We start from the raw sequence: 22,566 nt of genomic DNA, 5'->3' as shown, positions 1-22,566 counted from the left end.
TCATTTTAGTCTGTTCTTGGAGACAGAAGACTGCACAGTTAGCTTCGTTTTACCTTCAGACAGCAGGTGAATTCCTAAGGAATTAGCCAGATCACTTCAACCCACTGCAGGGACTACCTGTGCTCTGAAAAACAACATTCAATCAAAGGGCTTCAACCTTTATCTCTCTCCAACCTTGATAATGGATGACCAAGCACCCCATTTTTGTCCTGAAAAATGTAGCCTGAGACTGAACTGGAAGAATACCACTCTACTGCACTGATGTGATACCTCAACAATGCTTGCGGCAGTTCTGTAAACAATGGGACCATGAACAATTCAGCTGAACAATACAGAAACAAATTCTCTTCTTGTTACTCATTGCTGCCGCTACCCATAGCTCTTCTGACTTCTTGCCAACGACTTAATTCCCCTCCCTCCTTTGATCTTCCAGTACCAGTCTTTTGGGGCCATTTCCTCTGTTGATAAGCAGTCAGTTTTTTAATGTTTCCAACATCTGGAAGGACGCATGCCAGCGCTTCACTCAGAACGACCCGTCTCAGCAACATACCAGAAAACCCTACATGTTGCATGAAAGTGCATTTCTTCACGAGTACTTTTGCAAATCCATTCAGTCCCCTGGATTCCCGTGGTAGAAATTTCCATAGAAACAGTGATTTCGACAGCTTTCTGGGATGTTGTACTAGATTCAGCCATTAGGCACTGTTCTCTTGATTTAGTACTGAGACCAGCACATTACAGAAGGCACTATGTGACACATCATCAAATCACAGCAATTACTGAGTTTCTTCAGAATAGTTACTAACTAAAACTCTTCCTCATTTTCTTTGTTACTCCAGAGTCTCCTATTAATCATTGATAGCTTCACAGCAAGACATCACTGAAATATATGCGCTCTCTCTGTATATTTTGTTTGTTAGTTTTCCCAACTGCCTGGGTACATATGACTGCACAATAACATGGAGCTTTTACTTCCCATTAACGTCAGGATTGGGTGATATATAAACTGCTTTTCTTCTTAACCATGCCATTTGTACCAACTAACATTCAGAATACTTAATGGGGAAACTATTTTCTCATTCTAATGAGCCTTGATTTCTATAATATAAATTCAGCATTATAAAAAAGAAAACAAACATCTTTCTCTAATATTCACTTCATGTAGGTTTCCTATGCTGCCCCCCAGTTCTTTCTTACAGACAGTGTACCTTTGCTGCACTTTGAAAGGGAACCTGAAATTTTCACGAGTAAAACATGATCTGCACATTCTGTGAGGTTAGTATGCAGGTACATGATCATAAGCGTATCCTCTCAGCTCATCATCTTTTGTGTGTCACTAACTAAAAAATACGCAGAATAGGAATAAGACACACTCTTCTTGCACAGAGAGCCAAGGACATAACAAATTGTCTGCGATTGTTGGTTATAGAGAAACTGTGACAGCACAAATGCCTCCAGGAGCCGGAATTCACAAAATGGACTTTTGTGACTGTCTAATCCAGCTTTCTTAATAAAATAGGCCATATCGCTTTGCCACTCTACATCCTGTTTGAACTACAGCGTATCTGTTAGAAAAAGAACCACAAACTACTTTTGGTTCTGATGGACCTCATCCTGTCCCTAATTTCATCTTACTTCAGCTTCTAGTAGTGCCATTTCAGATGGAAAGGTCTTCTTAAGGGATTTCTGATAGAGGCAATGACTGTGATCAAAGCACCATTTAATGCTCTCCTTGAGTTGAACAGATTTTGGTATTTTTCTATATTCTGAAGCTAATGCCAGTTCTGGAGAGAGCATCCTAGGCACAGGGGCTAAAAGTAAGAAAGCAGAAATACTACATCAACATCACTACTGCTTGATATTTCTTTGTTTATTGTTCCAGTGATTGCAGTTAGTCCTTTTAACATGGCATCACATCACACGCAGAGGCCCAGTTTGATGGACATTCTGCACTGTCACTCTCATTATTAACTATCCCCCCATCTTTGTATAATTTGCAAGTATCTGTGGCAACTGCATGCTACCTTCAAAGTTATTAATAAACATTCAGCAGTATGCAGCCAAAAAATGGAGGCATCTTGCTGAAAATGTGCAATAGCAATTCCTCATTTAAAATTACATTTTGATACATCCTAAGCTAATGTTTTAGCTCATTTACTGAGGACCAGATTGTCTCTGGATCATTCTGTTTCCTTGATTTAGAGTTATGTGGTTGAGTTAGACGACACAAATGCATCTGAATGCATTACCTTTAGTAACCACACTTAATATCTCTTTGATGCAATTAGAAACTAATGTGGCAAAAAATATTTTCTTCAAATCCATTTGATTGACATTAATTACATTCGTTTTCTTTAATTCATTATTGAAGCAACTTCTGTGTCAGTGATTCTATTCCTTTGCCTGGGATCTCTACTGGTCTGATAGGTCTGTAATCACCCAAATCCCTCTATGTAAGGCCAAATCCAAAACAAGGCTTTGGAAAATTTTTGGTACCTAACTGTAGAACTACAGTTTTAAAACCCCTGGAGTTTTAACTGGAGACCAAAAGCACACATGTAATGTCAAAGCCAACACAGTTGCATTTCTGCTTCTCTGTACACTCAGATTGATCTGAGCATGTAGGTGTAGAAAAGCACCAAAAGTAAGGCTTGCATTCATGTGGTTTGCCCCAGTCAGGTCCCTGCTATCCACCTGAAAGCTTACTGTTGCTCTTACCAGATATTAAGGATTTCCAGTATTTGTCTAGGATACTGGAACAAGGTGGTGGTTTCATTGAAGCCATGACATGCAAGATATTTACAATATATGGCATAGAAGGGATACAGCTACACCCCTCATGGACAGCTGGTTGACAGTTACAGGTTGAGTGCTTCTGGGACGACCTGGTCAGAAGGGATGCAGCACATGACTGGCAAATTGAATCCCACAGCCGTATGACCTGATGCAGAACAATTCCCAGCTCAAATGCTAGTATTTCTGAAGAGAAGACAGAAGCATAGCAGCATCCACTAGAGTTCCCTCAGAAACTGGGAAAAAAGATGCCAATATCACCATGAGGCCTTGTCTAGGACATACACAAAAAGTCCAGCACTCTGCGAAACCCTGCAAAGGCAGGCAGGGGAACAAGGCAGGGCAACGTGTCTTACCTTCTGTAAAAAGGCCTCCTGACTCTGAGATGTTCAAAGTCACATCCCCAATCACACAGCTGAGATAAACGGCTTCTCTTGCAGTTGTTCAGAAAGAAAGCCAGGATTCATTAGGTCAGGAGTCAGACCAAGAGAAAGCTGACTTCTATAGCTTACTCTAAGTCACTGTCAGGGGAAGAGGAAGCCTGCAGGTTATGATTCCTGAAATGCACAAGCACTACATATGAAACAATAGCAATTATTGGACTAGAAAACCAAAGTTTCCATTCTGTATCACTAGTCAGAAAAAATAACATAAACCTAAAACCTCCAAACAGGTTGACAAAGACAAACAGCGCAATTATGTGCTAAAAGCTCATCTGCACACCCACAAAGGAGTACAGAGAGACAATGTCATGGGGATAGCCAAGTACTACTCTGCCCTGACTCCTCCCCAGCCCATCACAAAAGCCATCGGCCCATTGAAGTCTCTCTGCTCAAGTCCTGTGGAGCACAGGGACACAGCAGCAGGTGGGAGCTCCAATTAAGAACTGAGAGGAAGGGACTACTTGTCTGAACCCTTCCCAATCCTGTTCCAGAGCAGCCCAGTCCCAGAGTTCAGGCTGGAAATCTTATCAAATCAACACATCAACTTTTGGGCTGAGGGAGGTTGCATACAGGAATATGTGGACCAAGAGCATTTCAGAATTGCACAGGACTTGCTGTGGGATGTTTAGGGGAAGAATCAAAGGCAGAGAGAGGGAAGGAGCTAGGTGATGTGGGAAGGAACAAGTGTGGGAAAACTGAGGGATGAGGAGGTGGTATGCCTTTGGAGCTGGGTGGTGGTGGTACACTTCTGATGGCAAGACCCTGGGAGAAGCAGGCTATTGGATCTTATCAATTATATTCCCCTAATATAGACACCAAACATTTCACTTTGGAGGAAAGTACTCTAGACCCAGAGCAGCGGATCACCATGTAACAGCAAATGGAATTGCTGCCATGTTTTTTTAGAATAAATTTGTTTATTCTTTCTGAGGAACTACTGTAAGATGTGTCTTGGAAAGAAGGTCATTGCCATAAATCCTGAATGAATGAAGAAGCATTAGTGGCAGCAAAGTTCCAGACAGTTTTTCAGTCTACATCGACCATATTTTGAGATATGTAATGAACTACATACATTGATGGGAAAGCACAGGTCCCCAACTCTGGAGCTGAGTTTCCAAGGCCAGAGATGTAAAAGTTGGGTCTTGGCATATTTGAGTAATTTAACTGAATTAAGTACTTTACTGAAAAAGTAATATATAAACTTTGGCACAACCCTTGCTTTTATTCCCTGGAATGGCCCCAGTGCTACAAAAGTTATTTACAAATCAGCATAAATGGTCTAAAAGTCTCTTTTGCCAGCTAAGCTGAACAGCAGACAATTGCATAGTTAAATTGTGAGTTTCCATTTAAATCACAGGGGGATTTTCCCAGGGCCAAGGCCAAGAACACTGATGACATTGTGCTCTGAAGATGATCTCTTCCCTCTTTTTTTCTCTTCCTTAACCTTGTGTAGAAAAATCCTTTCTCCTCATTGCTTATGAATTTTATTTTCCAACCACACCTCTAGCCCTAGGAGAGCTATTACTGCAACCTTGTCTTTTTCAAAGTATTGATGCACACTTTATCTGATTTTTTTAAAGGGATGGACTGTTAAAGGGTGGGTCACAAAACTGCACAAGAGAAAAGAACACAGTGTGAAGAAAACTGAAGCAAACGTGCACAGATTCACTCTTAGCAATAACTCACACAGTAATACAACAACAATATTCACCTTTGGGGATAAAAAACTAGATTCTGCAGAAGTTCCTATTTAAAAGATACAAGTTATTTCTTGCCATTTCTCTTGAGAGATTTGGTATTAATATATCAGGAACTAGCCTGGGATATAAATGATTTCGCACAAGAGCGATAGTGACTTTAAAAAGTTATTCTCATTGAATTCGCATCAACATTTTCTATGTTTTTTGCAATGTGATTGGCTCTTCCTGTGAATTTAACAGCAAATCTAGTAAGTGGTTCACAAACAGCATAAAATAAACTGTTTCACTGGATTTGAGCAAGACAGAAGAGCTTCCAAAAAAACTAAACTGCATCAGTTTTTTTAACCATCAGAGAAACCAGCCACCAGTGAGATGCAAAAGCAATCTGATCTGTCCTTATCTGCCAGGAATTCCAACAGTGAAAAGCACAATTAGCTCAATTAAAGATTTAAGCCTAGACAGTGGTTACCTCCTTTGGAGCTAAACAGACTCAGTTACCTAGACAGAAGATGAAGGAAGCTAGACTGAGGGGAAAAGGCAAAGCTGTCCAATGATTTAGAAATGCATGAAAGTCTTTAGCAGTATTTTTGATCCTCATGTCTAGGTTTACAGTAAATTCAAGTGTACTCTGCAGTAGAGGATTGGAAAGAATCTTCCAAGCCAGGACTACATGTTTATTCAGATAGCTGGGGCACCTTCAATTAAGGTGGCTGCATGAGAACAGTGAGCTGACTCTTGTTCTGCTGCACCAGGCAGGCTCTGCAGGAACTGCTACCGTATCCTGAAGATGATTCCCCATCAAGATGGTCCCCATAGACAAAGGGAACAGTGAGGAATCTGATAGACATCACACATCTAGGAGAAGAAAAACCTGGCCAGAATTTAATCAGATCTTATACTGACACTGTCATTTCAGTTACCCTGCTTCAGATCAAACTTACGGTCTTCTATTGCAGGCAATCATATTTCACAATCCCTTCTGTTAACTGATTAAATTTTCTTCTACAGCCAGTTATGGTTGTTGCCCTGTTAATTTCCCTTGATTTTTTAATATATTATGGCCAGTGAGAATCACTTTGTTTTTGAGAGAGATCGACAGAAAGCTTAAAGGAAGAAGCAACTCATGCTGCTCACCACGATGATGTGTATTTGATTGTTTCCAGTTTTTATCTTAGTTGAACTGTGGCTCAGCATGCAAACCTTCAGTGAAAGAAGTATCAGGTACTCAGTGAGATAGATTAAATAGAAAAAAAAACAAGAGTCTATACAGATGCCTGAGTTTTATAAAACACAGTATTGTAGAATAGTTTGATTCTTAAAAGAAATCTAGTCCAACTCCCCTGCAACGAACAGGGATACCTACAGCTCCAGCAGGTGCTCAGGACCCCATCCAGTCTGACCTTGTATGTCTCCAGGGACGGGACATCCACCACTTCTCTGGACAACCTGTTCCAGTGCCTCACCATCCTTATTGTAATAAACTTCTTCCTTATATCCAGTCTAAATCTTTTTGTTTGAAACCATTTACCACTGTCCCGTCATCACAGACCCTATCAAACAGTCTGTCCCCTTCCTTCTTACAGCCTCCCTTTAGATACTGAAAGGCTGCTCTCAGGCCTCCCTGGAGCCTTCTCTTCTCAGGGCTGAACAGCCCCAGCTCTCTCAACCTGTCCTCGCAGGGGAGGGGTTCCATCCCTGGGAACCCTTCTGTGGCCTTTTCACGCGAGCTCCCAAAGTATTTTTAATAAGCAAGTTTGCCTTTCCAAGCAGATGCACACCATCTCAACTCCTCCACTCTTCTGCTATGTATCTCAAACCCAAGCTCAGGCCTCTTGTGTGAGGCTGCTCTTTGTTTGGTGCCCAGGCCCAAGCTTAAATGGAGCTCCAGCTCAGGGGCACAACATGCACCGAGTCCTAGGGGACTGCTGAGGCCATTACTGCCTTTCGGAGCCCTCGGGGCCCTGCCCCTCACTGCAGTCCTGTGCTCCCCTTGGCAGCGCACACCTCTTTCTCGAAGTACACCTCACTGAAAAGCCCTCGTTGTCATTTGGGAACACAACACTGTGTCCAGATGAGGACCACATGCGGTCACCGGCAATAAGAGACTGTATTTTTGTTCAGTTTCCAGCTTGGCAGATGCCGGAAGACCTATTGAACCAGATGTTCAATGCTCACAGTCACAAACTGCAGAAAGGCAGAACGAAAAGAAAAGCCACGCTCTGCAACAGCCGACAGCTACAGGTGCTCCCCTATGCAGCACGCCGTCACCGACCTCCAGTAGACGGCACCACCCACACGATAAAAGGAAAGCAGGAGCAGGCGCTCCTCAGCCAGCTCTCCGCCCCTCCCGGCCTATCGCTGCCCGGGCCGCCCACAGCAGCGCCGTCGCGGCGTGGCTGTGGAGGACGAGGCGAAGCGATGTCCGCCATGTCGCGCTCTCAGCGCTCCCGCAGCGCCTACTACTTCTTCGTGCGTGACCGGCTGCCCGTGCTGCGGCAGCGCGGCCTGCCCGTGGCCCGAGTGGTCGATGGCTTTCCCCACCTCACCCAAGAGTGGGCGGTGAGGGGAAGGGCCGTCCTTCGAGAGAGAGGGCTTGGGGTGAATGATGATTCCCCTCGGAGAGGGGGGTAGAAAGGGGAGGCACCCCTGGCTTGGGGGAGCGGGCTCAGGAGAAGAAATCAGTGGGATAAAAGTGCCTGTGGGCCGTCGGAAGGTGCTGTGGGAGTGTGTGCTCGTGAAGCTATCGCTGGGTTGGGTGATAATAGCTATCAGTGTTTGTGAAATATTGACAGCCTCCCTTTGGAAGCGTCGAAATGTTCTGTTGATCGGTGGGATTACTGAAGGAAGCGGTAAAAACTCGTTGACAATTTGCTTTGCTTCAAGCTGCTGGCGGAGGAGGAGAGGATGTTCTATGCAGAGAAGGCTCAAAAGTGGAATGAAAAGAAGTCCTCTCAGAAGGCGGTGAAGGAGGTAAAGGCTCAGAAAGGAGCGCCTCTTGGGAAGTGGTGTTTGCTTCAGTGGGACTAATTCCTCCTTTTTAGTGGTGTAAACTGATAACTATCAGCCCTTGTCAGGCAAGGACAGTTATCTGGATGTGGATGTTATTTGCAGGTTAGGCCTAGATTGCATTGTGTAAGCTTCTCCGGTTTCTGGGCATCTGCCCAAATCTTTCTGCCACCCAAAAAGCTTAATGCCTGTGTGTGGATGTGCAGTGCTTTACTAATAGACCTGCGAGCCCCTCTTGATTGCACAGTAGCAGAACAATCTGGTGACTTGGGGATTTATCAGCTTTTCATGAAGACCTTTCCTAATCAAAGGCAAATGAGCATCTCAGGTTTTTTTCATCAAAATTATGGGAATTGCTGAAAATTTCAGTCTGAAAACTTAATGCAACAAGTAGTTAAGCTTTAACAAAATAGTACTTTCTTAATACTTTCATTACATTTCAGAAATTTAGCTGTAGTTCTTTCCAGCTGTGCAGGTTGAGGTACTAAGACAGCAATCCCCTGTTAGTAATCTTGCCTTTACCTGCAAGTCTGCAGACACTTGTGTATAAACTAAAGATTTGTTCCACCTAGCCACAATGAGCAGTGGATGTTCTGTGTTTCTGTGATAGCAGGTGGTGAACTTTATTGGAAGTTAATTAACTTGGTTGATTTTGAGTTTTTTCATTTCTTCTAGATGTTTAACAATCCAGTACCTGCTGGTGCGACTACAGAAATGTACAGAGTGACATCTCTTCTTGATGCCTCTGCTATATCGTGGATGAGTGATCAGGGTATGGTAATCTTACAGTAACTGATGCTGCTAGATGAAAGCTTGGCATGTAAAGATATTCTGGGTGGTACCTATGCAAAGATTGTTTTCATTTTGTCAGCAGTTATCTGTGTCAAATGTGTGCTTGTTCTTAGTATGATATGGGCCTGCAAAGATCTTTCCTTCCTTGGAGGGAAGTCAGTACGAAATGCTCCTCTGCATCCCCTGAAATAATTCTGTCTTCTGTTTTTCTTTTAGCTTAATGCGAGCATAGCTACTAATACTTTTGTTTACAGTTTTTCTCAAAGCTGTCTGCTCTGACATTAGTGATTTACAAGGCCTAATCCAAGTTCAGAACAATAGAATGTTTATATCGAGATCCAAGTGCAAGGAGCTCAAACTCTATATAATATATGTGTTGCATTAAAATGGTTTCCTGACCTTCTCAGTAAAGAGTGGATGCTTGTGTACACGCTACTTGTGTAGCGCATCCTGGCTAGTTTCCTTGTTGAAAGTACCCTGGAAAACCAAACTTTCCTGTCTGTATGTTGTCTTCAAATGGATGTTTTGATCAGAATTATGTAACAAACGCATCTGTTAGTATTCTATTCTGGAAAATGATGTATGGTAGCACTTGGAATATAAGTTAATAGCCAGTTAATAGAAGCTATATCTGCGCTGTTTGTTCAGATCTCTGCTCAAGCCTTTTATCTAACTAATCTCTTGAACATGTTATGGTTATAGAGGGTCAGAAAAGAGTAGCTCTGTTTAAAAAAAAGTGTAATGTCAATTAGCTTTCATACTGCCAGAATCCGTTCTCAGCTGTCACTATGATGTAAATTTGATCATGGTGACTTGAGCTGGCATAACCAGTCTTTCAACTGAGTCTGAGATGAATTTTATAATTCTGCTCCTTAATATTTCTGCATGGTTGCCTATATTAGGTTGTTGTTTTGTTTTTTTGTCCTGTGAAAAGATTTCCACTCAGGAGGTATCTATCCTTTCCCACTGCAGCTTGTAGAGATTAAGGTCCATGTAAGGTAGTGCCAGAACTCATCTGGACAGGTGGTACTGAATACCATCGAATGTGGCCCACTATATCATTTTAGTAGAACAAGTAAAGTTTTTAATGAGGGGCAGAGTTTGAGGGTAGGTATTGTCTTAAAATTAAGAAAGAACTTATGTAGGATCTATTATATTATGTAGGATTTGTGACTATTAGGCATTAATTAATGTGACGTATTTTTTATGCTTGGTCTTATAAAATTAAGAAAAGATAATTTATTTTGTAATGCTTTTCTTAGATATTCTTGTTTTCTTTGGGAGCTCATTCAGTGAGGACAAATGATCCTTTCAGTTAGCAGAATTCTTCCCGTCTCCTTTTACATAAAGGTTACCAGTTCATTTAACTCACCTGATAAGTTACTGAATGGAGCTTGTGGAAGTACTTTGCAATTACTGATTGTTTTTTCCTGAGGGGTAAACAGACCCATCATAAAAAGGAATAATATTGTTGATGTTGATTGGTGTTGAATTGTTGGCCTCTTAACATTTTCTATACTTACATAATATGTACTATAATCTGCTTGTATAATATATTTATTTTTTTCCCTCACAGCTGTGCTTGCAGACATCTTCTATTTCCTCAATGTTTACAGTCATGGCAAGCTGCCGTCCCACTGTGACCAGCGCTTCCTCCCTTGTGAAATTGGGTGTGTCAAGTACTCCCTGCAGGAAGGCATAATGGCTGAATTCCATCACTTCATAGATTCAGGTGATTTCCAAGGAAGGGTAGCCAGGAAGTAGTTCATCACAAGAACAAAGTTCCCTCTGGGGTCAGAGGGAAGCTCTCTAGTGTCCGTTACTGCTGCACTGATTAAATTTCTGGTATTAAGATAGACTTAATTCTTTGACTACAAGATTAGACTTCTACTTTAAATAACTGAGCACTGCTGTTTTCTGCTTGTTTTGTGAACGTGTACTTAAGTACTGGGACTGCACAAAGCTTTAAAGAGGGCAGGATAAATCCAGGGGGCACTTCTGATGTTCGTGCTTTGTTTCGTGCCAAGGAGTGTTTGTTCTGGACTTAATGCGTAAATGCAGTGCAATGTACTCTTCTTTAAATGAATGCAACTGAAAATATTTTCTTCAGAAATAGTTGTGGTGCTTGTACAAGGCCTTGGGGAAGGTGAGGCTGCTTCTTTCTCTAAATCAAAATGTAGTGCCTAGCTCAGAGTTAAGGATCTGTCACTGTGCTGATGGATGATGGTTATTTTTCTTCCATCCCTCATGTTTTTCTGCAGAAGTACCACCACGTGGTTATCGGTACCACTGCCAGGCTGCTAGTGAGTATCAATGGAGAAGAAGAGTGGTATGCAATGGTTTACAGATTTGGACTCTGCTTATCTGATCTGTATCCAGTTGTTTTGTGACTCCTCCCTTCTGTGGACTTCCTCTCACATTTTGAAGAGAAGCAGATGACAGAGCAGCTTGTTGGAGTCACCCTGCTTATTTCTTGTACTCTCAAATGGCAGAACTCTTCACTGCTGTATTTCCCTTGTTAAGCAGTGTTTATAGATTTGTCTATTTCTATTAGTACACTTCCTCCCCTTGTGTGTGCAGAGAACAAAGTTGGCCCATGTTATCGTATATCAGATATGTAAGCAATGGCCACTCAAAAGGGGTAAATGTGCCTGTGTCTGCTCACAGCCCAGACTGCCAGTCTTCTGCAAGAAATAAGGTTTTGATAACTTTAATTACACATGTTGCCTGTAGGGAAGAAGAGGTGTGTGTGTGTGTGTGTGTGTGTGTGTGTGTGTGTGTGTGTGTGTGTTTAAGTACACGTATACATAAATCAAAAACCAGAAAAGAGGGTGGAATGGTATTATTTTAAGAAACAGAATTTCTCATAAGTAAAAGTTTTTCCACTTCACCTTTTGTTAGGTGATGCCACTCATAAGATCCCTATATCTGGATTTCATCTTTCGCGTACTTGCTACCCAGTTGTCATACGTGAACTTCTTCAGTTTGCCCAGCCAGCCAGAGGTGTTTGGCATCGTTTTTACTGCAAGGTATGATCAAAGTCAAAGTAAGGCACTCAGAACCTAAAACTTCTCTTCCAGTGGGGAATCAAGGAGCTCTTTGCTGTAAAGCATTTTCTGCATATTCTGTGCGCAAATGAGTGATTGTGTGGGGACAGAGGGGAGTGGGAAGGGAAATACTCTTTCCCAAAGTTTCCTTGTTCCATTATAGAAAGAAATGACCTAATTTTGGTGTTGGCAATCAAAACCTGTTTTTTAATCAATTCCAGCTTTTTGTACGGATCAAAAATGATACGGAACCTAAATAAGCAAACTTCCTTTTTTGTGTGTGTGTTTTTGATTTTGGTTTTTTTTTTTTTTTTTTGCTCCCCCACCTACCCACCTATACACACTCCTGCACTGTTAGAAAAAGAAGCTGACCTTTTTATAAATCAGAGACACACAGTTTTCTGCCTTCTTATTCACAACATGCATGTCTGGCTCTTAGTCTATTGATGAACATTTCAGAATGTTCTGACACTGTTTTGAGTTTTTAAGACTGTACTTGACTGTGCTGGATAATAGTCAGATAATCTCACTTCTCTAAGGTTTTTTTACACTTTAATGACTTTTCACATGAGAATACCATATATCATATATATATATTATTTTTGCTTGTTTCACTGATTTGCCAATGAGTCAAACAAAACGTTGGGGTTCAGAGGAATTTAAGTCTTATGATGACTGTAAGTATAATTGTTTTATTCCCCTTGGGCCTAATGTTAGTGAATTCATAGCAGGAGTGGAGGATTTAGATCTTGGGCTCCACACAAATAGAAATGCTGTGCATGGGAGAAGAATAACATACAGCAGTTAGTGGAGATGGCTGTAGTATATGTTAACTGTTAACTTGTCTCCACGTATTAATCCAGTATTTCTCCTGAGATTTGGTTGGAAGGCTGCCTCGGTGTTTGATTCCTCTTCAAGGTAATTTTCTGGAAGGTTGTATGCAAGAACTTCTGTTCTGGAAATGACTTCTTTAGGTGCAGCCAGAGGTCTTGCAGATACTAGGATTGTATACTGTACTTACGCAGTTCTTGAATGTGACTGAAACTTTCTTTTTTTTTAGTCTGATGACAGATTCCGAATCAGCTGGTGTCTTGAACGAATGGCCAGCGTGGCAGGTGGGAACCCAATCATTTTTGGCTTTTGTTTCTCCAAGAAAGGAAGCTTACCTGATTATGGACTGCTGTATTTGTCAGAAGGAGTTGAGGTTTTGAGGGTTTCATAAAATCTCATACTGATAGCTAGAACTGTTGTGTGTGCTTCTCCCCCTTCTCTTCCTCCCCGTGAATGCTGTGTGGTCAGCCAGCTAACTGGCTTATGAACACATGAAGAGAACAACGTACAGTGTTTGTTGGTCAGCCAGTTAAAAGAGCAGTGGAAGCAGTGAGATAACTGAGAAGGTGAGTGTAGGGTACTAGATGGAGGAACTAACAGCTTCTGAGGAAAGATGGCCTGTAGGTAAGATGTAGTGGAGAAAACTGAGAGAGTATTGGACTGCCTTGCTAAGATGCCAGATCTTAATAATAATACTGATAGAATAATTTGTTGAGATTTACATGAATGTGGAGATTCATAGAAGAAGGTGGACAGTGAACAGAGACTGGCTGAGAAGTGGGTGAATGTTCTGCTGACGTGGATTTCCTCTGAGTTATAGGTGTTGAGAGCCCTCTGGAGCTTCTTACTGTAGAAGACCTGGTAATAAAAATGTACCAGAAGAAATACCATAAGGAGCCATCCAAGACTTGGGTGTCTAGAGAGCTAGATGTTGTCCTGTGGGATTTTTCCAGTAATACCAGGTATGTTGGGTTCTTTTTCTGTGGAAATAGGTATTGCCCTGATGTGTCTTGGTGCCTTACATGTGGCTTGTGCATAGCGAGGCTAAAATCTTCAGCAAACTATCTCATCAAAAGGTTTCTTATCACAGCATGGCTACAACAGGAAATGTGAAGTACTATCTTTCAAAAAAAAAAAAAAAAAGATAAAGACCAGTGGCTCTTTAATGCTGGCCCTGTAGATTTAAAGGAAGGTAAAAAAGGAAAATATATTGTGATATATGACATCATACAGTTGAGAGGAATCAGGCTCTCAAGAAGCTGTCTTTTGCTGTGTACCTCATACTGCAACTATGATGATGAGCTTGGTGTGCTTTCTAGTGACAGAAAACAAGCTGAAGAGTAACTTAAATCTTTTGGCTTCCTGAAGGAATGCTTTTTGTAGTGCTAGAATGCACGTACTTCATAAGATTGTTTTTCTTTTCCCTGTGTGTCTTGAACAGTAATGTTTTTACAACTTCCAGATACTTATGTGTTTATACAGCATCTAGAGGTGCTGTAGGAGAACATTTAGCACTGATACAGTTAATTTAAAAGAATACTTCAGCTTTTCCTGTGTTATTAAGGAAGAATTAGTAATTTGATCTTAATTTATTGTCTTTCTTACATCTACTAATACCTATCCCTGAAAGTCTGCTTACACTATGGACTTTGAGATCACTGAGTAATCACTGTTGCTGTTTATTGTAGTGGGAAGCTTCTAATTATTTTTAAGTGACTTTCATAGAGGTTTTCTTTTCTCCTTTTTCCTCTCCATTTCATGAAAGGTTGTCAGTTAAGCACAGTTCTCAACTCTACATAAATCACCTAGATCAGTTACTGAATGGTCATCAGCTGTGTAATTTTAATTTGGTGATCACTGAGACAAAAAATAACCTTTAATGTTTGCTCCTGTTCCTTCTGGTCAGACCAACAGTTCGTGTTGATTAAAGCTGTAGATACTTATACAATAAACCTCAATTTAATTTTATGAAGGTGTGAATGGCATGAAGAGAATGATATACTTTGCTGTGCTTTGGCATCCTGTAAGAAAATCGCGTGAGTATTTCCCAGAGGTTATCTACAGTATGATGACATTTCATTTTGCTGTGCACGCTTTTTGGTCCTGACTGCTTTGAGCACTGTGGTTCTAAATCTTGAGTTTTATTTCTTTCTTCCACTTCCAGGACTTTATTCTATTTTTGGTTTTGGTTTTTGTGCTAATACTGTAAAGCAGTATGCTGTATTAGCAGTTTGGTATAGTGCGATGTATGTGGTAATAATATCCATCACTTGGTTTATAGTCATCACTAGCTCCACTTACTGTTGGGAGCTGAAATAAATGTTCTTATGTTAGAATTCACTGGTTTTTTTTCAGAGGTTTACTAAACTTCAGTTTGGTGGGAGATTCTTAGTATATTTTAATCCATCTCTAGGGGGGGTTGAAACTAGATGATCATTGTGGTCCTTTTCAACCCAAGCCGTTCTATGATTTGATGATTATGCTGTTTTATATATAATGTAGATACACAGGCTTCTCTATTTTAGACTGGGGTAAGGATAAGTAGGTAGTTGGGAAAGAAATGCTGTTCAAGATCTCAGTCAATAGTAGTAATGTTACTTGAGAGAAATAGTAATTAATAGTCTTTTATTAAAAAAAAAAAGTGTTCAGCAAATTTCCAGCAGTGCATTTCATGCTTCTAAGTGGTTACATTTGACAGCAGAGGGAAGTGTCTGTGTTAATTTCGAAAGTAGTTGTAGAATATTCTGGTGAATTTGGAAAGATACAGGGTTGTTAGCTGCTGTGAAAGTCTCTGTCATCATCTCTGCATCTTGATCTGCGGTGGCTTTGTCAGTTGAAGATCTAAGAATGCTGTGCTTCCATATGTGAGCTTTACAGCCTTCTTAACAAAACTTCTCTTGATTTCTTTATTTTCCTGGTCAAGTTATTGCATCAGTAAATCATTAGCTGGTGTGTATGGAGTCTCACTGACAGCTGCTCACCTGCCTCTTAAAGACCATGTTTCCAGTGGAAATACAAATCTCAGGCGGGTAATACTGGATGCTGGACGTTTTCAGGTCAGTTTCTTCGAATTGTTTTCCTGTGTTATTTCTAGTTAACTCAAATACTCTAGGCAGAACACACTTGGCAATTTGAGGTTAGCCATCTCCCTTTTTGGATGCTGTCTTTTTTTAAGGTATACTTGGCAGACTGAGAAAAGAAAGAATCTCTAGCTGGGTTGTATCTTGTGATGGTTTTTGAATACAGCTCACAGGTATCGTGAGTAGTTATGCACAAGTCACTTTAGAGAAGACTTCTCTTATTTTGAAAGTTTATTTTTTCCCGCAGGACTTGAAGGCTGAGGGTTCTGGAAGTGACAGACACATCCTTTCTCCAAGCAGAATTCAAGAACTTGCCCCTTCTAGTTGTGAGTTTGAGACTTCCCCATTTGTAAAGGGAAAAAGAGTATTTAAACATAATCCAATTGCAGCTTTTTCAAATTTCTGGGCTCAGAAGTTACTGTCTGTCAGCGGCATAAAGCTTATTCAGCTCTACATGAGCTAGGTTTGTAACGGTACATAGTGCAGATTTCTCTGAGTTTCTGAAGATGAAATAACTGCACTTTTGTTACTAGACCAAAGCCTATGGTCAGAAAGTCTATAAAAAAAATCAGATTTTCTCATAAATGTTGCTGTCTGATTTATAAAACTTTATTTTTCTGTCATATGAAGTTCTTTCTTGCATGTTTAGATGCCTTGAGGCAGGGCCATCTTTAAAATACCATCTCTCTTTTGGAGTTGTATGTGCAGATTCAAGTGGTACCTGTCACAAGCCTTCTGTTACTCCTGGATCTATTAAAAAAAGTGCTTATTTCAAGTCCTCTTCTTGGAGTTAAAATATTTCTAGTATAAAGTATGTGCATTCAATTCATTTGTGCAATATGTGACTAGCCTTCAAAGAGGAGCAGAATTAAGTTTGCAAGACAAAATAAGCTGCAAACTCAAAGTTCTTAAGTTATGTTTTTGCTTAGACAATACACACTGAATTAAATGCTGAAACTGTTCCAAATATAAATCATGAGATCTTACACAGACTTGGTGTTTGTGGAGGACAAAACCATGTCTCTCACTTTTCCTGTTAGAAATACTGAATGCATTCCACGCATTTAAACTTCATTTGTAAACTGTATTTAATTTAATAGGTGATTCTCCATGTGATGTGACGAGTTTTTCTTATGGAACAAGTACCATTCGAGGAAGAGGAATTACTCGATGGCTGGAAAGTACACCTGATCTGAGCAAATCTTTCAGCAACTAAAAATCTTCACGTCCAGGACAGCCATATATATATATTTTTTTTCTTTCTTGTTTCCCTAAGATAACCAACAGTTTCTCCAGACTGCAGTTTTTCATCTTACATGCAATTTTTGATTGTTCGTGTTCTTGTTAAAATGATAAAACTGTCATTTACTGAACTTAAGGTAAGAAAAACTTCTTCATTACCTACAGGATGGTGTTTGCAAGTGCATCCTTTCTAAAAAGCAGTGCCATGATAGTTCCGTTTCTTAATGGATGGAGTGCAAATTTAAGAGTGTTTAGCTGCATCACTGGATTAGAAATTCTTTAGTGGCCTGTGCAGCTTTATTTTTTTTCTTTAGTAACCTCCTTCACCACATTTTTATGTGCAAGATAATATTTCAGTGCATAACTGCCTCCCTCCAAATACATTGGAGAGAGCAGTGGAGGTATGACAGGATGCACTGGGGAATGTAAAGTGTCATGGTAGCTCAATGGTTTTTTTTCCACCCATTGAGAACTCGATGCAAAAAAGCAGATGTTCTATCAAAAAGTGTTGTTGTCTGTTAGTATTCTTTTGGAGGCATAAACTATGTATCAGGAATATGGATATTGTTTTCTCCTTTGCATCAGCAATTAAAAGATTCGTGTTTGTTAAAATTAGTGCTGACTTTTTTTAATGACTGAAACCAGTCAATTATTTGAGGGGACAGGAATACTGGGAGTAATTCCAGTATTCCCAGGAATGATGGGAAGTTAGATGTTTCATGGAGATGCAAATCTTGGATGTGGCTCTAATCAGTTGTCTATTATGTAAACATCCTCCTTAGTGCATGTGTCTTTGAACAACTGATTCTCAAAAATAAAAGCTTTTTTAGGTTTTTTTTTTTACATCTTGTTCCAGCAGAAGTCCAGTTGTGCAGTACCATCTCCATAGCAACTAACTGTGAGAGGAAATGAGTTTCATTCTTTTTAGGAACTGGATCTTAGAATTGAGTAGTTCCATGTTTTGAATGATAGGAGGGGAGGAAAAAAAAGGATTGACACACTTGTGAGCAAACTCAGGTGTGCTGATGAGTATTTTAGAAAATGCCAGTTGCTGGTTTGATTGGAAACCTGTTAAAAGTTGCTGTAAAGCCATTTGAGAGCCTTCTTCCAGGATCACTGGACCATCCTACTTAAGAGCTTGCTTTTGTCACTGAATTTCCTTGAGTAACTCTTTGCTTCGAGGTGGTTGTTCTGTCTGCTAGACATCACCAGTTAAAGCTTAATAAACCTTGAAGACTGAGTTCACCAGACTTCAAGGCATCAGGGAGCTTTGTAACAGCGTAACAAGGTCTACATATTAGTGGTAAAGGTTGTTTTCTGCTGTGGAATACAGTTGAGTTTTCAGTTTTCCAGCTGATGGCTGCATTGATGTTTCAGAATGTACAGAACTGTAATCTTTGGATTATTTTCAGAAGTCAGTACAATAAAAGTTTCATGTTTCAGTTCTTATGAAGGAGAGAATTCATTCTTAAAATATTTATTCAGTATCATATTAATGTAAGTACAAAAACTTCTAAAAGTCTTTGTTACTATGCTTCAAGATAGTGAAATGTGAGCAGAAAGAGAAGAATGCAGACTTAAGGTCCCACAAGTTTCTCTGATCACAGTTTTCAAATTATTCCCCATACCTCCTGATGAAGAGGTGAAAGGTGAGAGAGGAGTTCCAAATGCCCTTATATTGGGTTATAATAAACTGGGTGCTAGTCCTAATGCATCCAGAATTAGCCTTAATGGTTTGCTTATTGTTCTGTGAACTTATTCAGATAGAAGACATCCTTTGTGTCTTTCCTGGAACTGATGATTCAAATAAATAGAAATGTGGTGCTGTTGCTCTAGCAACAAGAATTGTGAGATAATTAACTCTTGTCTATCTGATCAGTTCTGAATTGTGTATCATTCTAGTAATAAATAGTGTCATCCTCTGCTTTTTGTGGCTTTATAATACTGGAGTTTGAGATCCTGAGAAAAGCGAGGAAGGCAGTGAAAGCAGACCCTGGGGGGTGTGCAAGAAAGGGGCAGGTGGAATCTCTGGGAGACAACTCTTTAAAGGAGCCTAGGAAGACTGGCAGGACACTGAGGATAGCATCTTCCAAGTGAAATAACAGTTCAGGAATGGAGGTAGATCTGCCAGAGACTGTCTTGGCTTTTCAGGGAATGCTTGACCCCACCATAGCGGGGGGAGGGGAAAAAAAAGTATATGGAAGGTAGGAACAAGTGCTGGCTACAAAGGAAAAGGCCAGAAATATTGGTCAGGCACATAGGGGTGGTATTTGGGGATCCAAAGCTTTCCAGTGTGGTGTTGATCAACAGAGAACAGTGGTCGCGTAGCTGAACTGTGTGACTGAACCCATTTCCCAGCGTGAGCTGTGTGTGACAGTTCCTCAATGCTGCCTTTGCCTCAGTCCTTGCTATCAAGATCTTGAACTTCTGTATTTGAAACAAGGGAAAGCAATGAGTGAAGATGAAGTTGGAGATCAGCTGGGAAAATCTGACCCATGCAAGACCACGGGACGTGATGGGTTGCATCTGAGGATGCTGAAAAAGCTGCCTAATATCCTTGCAAAGTTGTTCTATCATTAAAAGGTCACAGAAAGCATGGGAAATCTGCAATAAAGGAAAGAAAGCAAATATATTGCACCCATCTGCCAAAGGACAGTCTAGGGACCATAAACCAATCAACTCCACTGCGCTCCTTGGAAAAATCATGGGTTGGGCCCTTTTGGAACACATTTTTGGGTATGTGAAATAGGAGGAGACTGGCAGCAGTCAGCATGGATTTGCCAAGGCAAAATCATGACTGATGATCCCATTTACCTTCCATGATAGATTTGCGAGTGAAAGAGATACAGCAATGGCCATCTGCCTTGTCTTTAGCAAGGCTCTCAGCGTGGTGTATGTGTGCGTCCAAGTTGGGATGTTAGATGGGTGGACAGATATGGAAAAAATCTGTTTGGACTCTGAAGGTAGTCAAAAACTTGTACTCTACATGGAGGCTGGTGACAGGTGTGGCACTGTGGGACCCTGTTTAACAGTAGTGGCCTGGAGGAGGTGATAGAGGGCACTCTTACTTGCTGAAGTCACCAAATGGAGGAAGCCAGCAGATACGCTTGAGGGCAGGAATGCGCTAATAAGGAACCTTGTACAATGTCCTGAAGTCCAGCACTAAAGAGGAAAGAACCCTTTGCAACACTGCAGTCAGGATTAGTAGGAGACCATCTCTGCTGAGAGGAATGCTCAGAACTGAGGGCAAGAAACAGAATATTTGGAAGAGGAAATGGCGGTAGGAACAAAGGTGCTTGCCTTGCGGAGTGTATGAAGGTATTTTGCCTTACATCCATGCTTCTGCTGTTGTTGTTATCTGTGCCTACTGTCAGAGCATATAACTTTTGTCCTGTTGCTCTTATCACTCATAAATGAGGATGATTTTTTTGCCACATTTAATAGACCTCTTGAGTTCCTTAGCTAAAAAATGCCAGGATAAGAATAAACATTTAAAAGCTGAATGACTGCTATTAGGAACAAGTAATGAACATTCTTTCCCCTCACTAAACCATATATTGCCTTCAGAAAATGATAAGCAAATTTAAAAAAAAAAAAGGGGGGGGGGAGGGGGAGTCAACAATTGAAAGAGCAGTTCTCTTAAGCAGTAGCAGTTTTCTGGGGAGAAGTAGGCATAGTCACCTTTATATGAAAGAAGGAAACGTGGTAAAGTCCTGGTTAGTGGAATTGCTTTTGGCAGTACAGGGTGATCCAACTTTTCAATTTCTGTGTGACATTTCTTACCTACTTTTCTTTGGCTTGCTGGGTTGTTGAAATGGACTTTTTTGTTTCCTTCATACACTTCATTATATATGAAATAACTTCTAGATTTCTGAGGTACTATTAGAAGGGGAAAAATCATAGCTTTTAAATACCTTAGTATGCCTGCTGAAAGAAATCTTGCTATTAACGATGTATCGAAGTCATACTGTGGCTGTTCGTCCCAGTTTGGGTAACAGATCTCAGTAGCCCTGCAGGTGGGAAAACGGTTTGTGAGCCCTTATATTCTGGTGTTCTTTTGTTGTTATTTTTCTTTTCATGCACAGATAAAGCATAGACATGCATATTCTTCTGCCTGAAAGCTGAATGTTACCAAATAGTAACGTGCCTTAGGCTGTGCGGAGTGTCGCTCCTGTTCTGCTCAGTTCCCACCTTGTGAGCAGTGTGGGCATTGAAGATAGGTATGCGTACATGAATTCCTAGGAGTTCATTAAATGTTGTTCATTTTTCTCCCTAAATGTGCTGGGGGCACTGCTTTAGTTTTGTTTAAAGTTCAGAGTATACTAGAGACTCTTGGAGCTATTCCTGCTTTAGGAGATGTACAGTTGATGTCACAATCACAGGGAAACCATGGAGTAGCTAGGAATTTGAATACATATGTTTCTGGCTGCCTGAATTTAAGAAATCAGTTGCTACACGTGTAGCATTCTGAAAAATATGCAGCTTTCAAAATGTTCATTTAAAAATAATAATAATAAAGCATGAGAAGCAGTGAAGTATCTCAGCTCTCTGTGTGTTGTCAATTTATTTCCAAAGGAAGGACAGAGCTTAGCTTTGCAGAGTGTAAGTGGCCCTTCTTTAGTGGTTGTCATGTTTCTCTCTCACCTTTTCCTTGTTGGTTCTTATAGGACCTATTTAGAATTGAATTCATGGCTTTGGAGGGTCTTTTAATAATCTTGTCTGTACTTTGGCTGTTTCTCATTTGTTTGTTTGCAGATAATTTAATGCAGATGTGTTAATCTTTGTACTTATTTACATCTAAAATGACCAAGGTACAAATGTTATTTTAAGACTTCAGCTGACAAGCAGCACTTAAGTTTCAAATATCCAGAGAGTGAAAAATATGGAATAAGTTACACAATATTAAAATGTTTTAGGGGTCAGAGTCGGTTTCTGGCAACAAATAGTATCATAGTTATGTCCTTTTGTTGGTCTTTCCAGTTAAGGCCTTTGAGCATCTATGCTGTTATCCCTCAAAAGAAGCCCTTTTTAGCCCAAGGATTTAAGTGTTTGTGAGGGAACAGAAAGTACTGACCAGTGTTCTGAAACATTTATAAAAGATACAGTTTTGGTTTTGCAGTAAAAACCTGTTAAAATGCTAATTGGATTATTCACACAGTACTTTCTCATTGCAAAAGAGAATAAAATGTGCCATTGTATTTTTTCTTCTCTGTTTCTGAGTTACACACCTTGCTTTCTTACCTTCCTCCAGCTTCTGTGTGCAGTTCTTTTTTTGGTGATGGATCTTTGCAATGTTTAGTCATGCATCTAAACGAAGCAGTGGAAATAGTCCTTAGAATGTCTTGCTGAGTTGTGCTTCAAGTTGTTCATTGCCAGAGAGATTTAGGTTTGGATGTACTTTGTAAAGAACTCTGGTCTTTGCAGTCGTTATTACTACAAATGAAGGCTATGATTAGAGTATCATGCAAAACAAAGGCAGGCAGAAAGCTGTTATTCTTGGTAGTCTGACATGTACAGTTCAAAATCTAGAATGCACTGCCTGTGCGTAGGAGGATTGCTGGCTCTTCTTGAAAGTTGTATTTCAGACTCTTGTAACAAAAGTATTGTTGCTTCAAACAGGAGACTTTGCTCA

At 40.4% G+C, this 22,566-nt stretch overlaps 1 protein-coding gene across 2 annotated transcripts; it reads left to right on the top strand.

The window, feature by feature from the left end:
- Positions 1–6,305: 6,305 nt before the first annotated feature.
- MAEL (maelstrom spermatogenic transposon silencer) lies at positions 6,306–18,383 on the top strand. Of its 2 annotated transcripts, none has more exons than XM_090152713.1 (12): positions 6,306–7,177; positions 7,820–7,906; positions 8,618–8,714; positions 10,311–10,466; positions 10,996–11,037; positions 11,636–11,763; positions 12,842–12,896; positions 13,433–13,574; positions 14,586–14,648; positions 15,536–15,668; positions 15,940–16,018; positions 16,793–18,383. In XM_090152713.1, the coding sequence occupies exons 1-12, from the start codon at positions 7,019–7,021 to the stop codon at positions 16,906–16,908; spliced, it is 1,257 nt and encodes a 418-aa protein (XP_090008839.1). In that variant the 5' UTR covers positions 6,306–7,018; the 3' UTR covers positions 16,909–18,383. The 2 variants fall into 2 exon arrangements, with proteins under 2 accessions (XP_090008839.1, XP_031468406.2); XM_031612546.2 differs by lacking the exon at positions 6,306–7,177 and adding an exon at positions 7,200–7,495.
- The last annotated feature ends 4,183 nt before the right edge of the window (positions 18,384–22,566 follow it).

Source organism: Phasianus colchicus, chromosome 1 (assembly GCF_987193195.1).
Source record: "Phasianus colchicus chromosome 1, bPhaCol1.hap1.1, whole genome shotgun sequence".
NCBI classification, from domain to species: Eukaryota; Metazoa; Chordata; class Aves; order Galliformes; family Phasianidae; genus Phasianus; species Phasianus colchicus.
The sequence above is the reverse complement of the archived record's forward strand: the minus strand, read 5'-3'. Positions and strand labels throughout refer to the sequence as shown.

Coding starts and splice junctions, on each gene's coding strand:
- MAEL (XM_090152713.1), top strand. CDS start 7,019: ATGCGGTCACCGGCAATAAGAGACTGTATTTTTGTTCAGTTTCCAGCT. Junction 7,178..7,819: donor GCAACAGCCGACAGCTACAG/GTGCTCCCCTAT, acceptor CTTTGCTTCAAG/CTGCTGGCGGAGGAGGAGAG. Junction 10,467..10,995: donor CCATCACTTCATAGATTCAG/GTGATTTCCAAG, acceptor GTTTTTCTGCAG/AAGTACCACCACGTGGTTAT.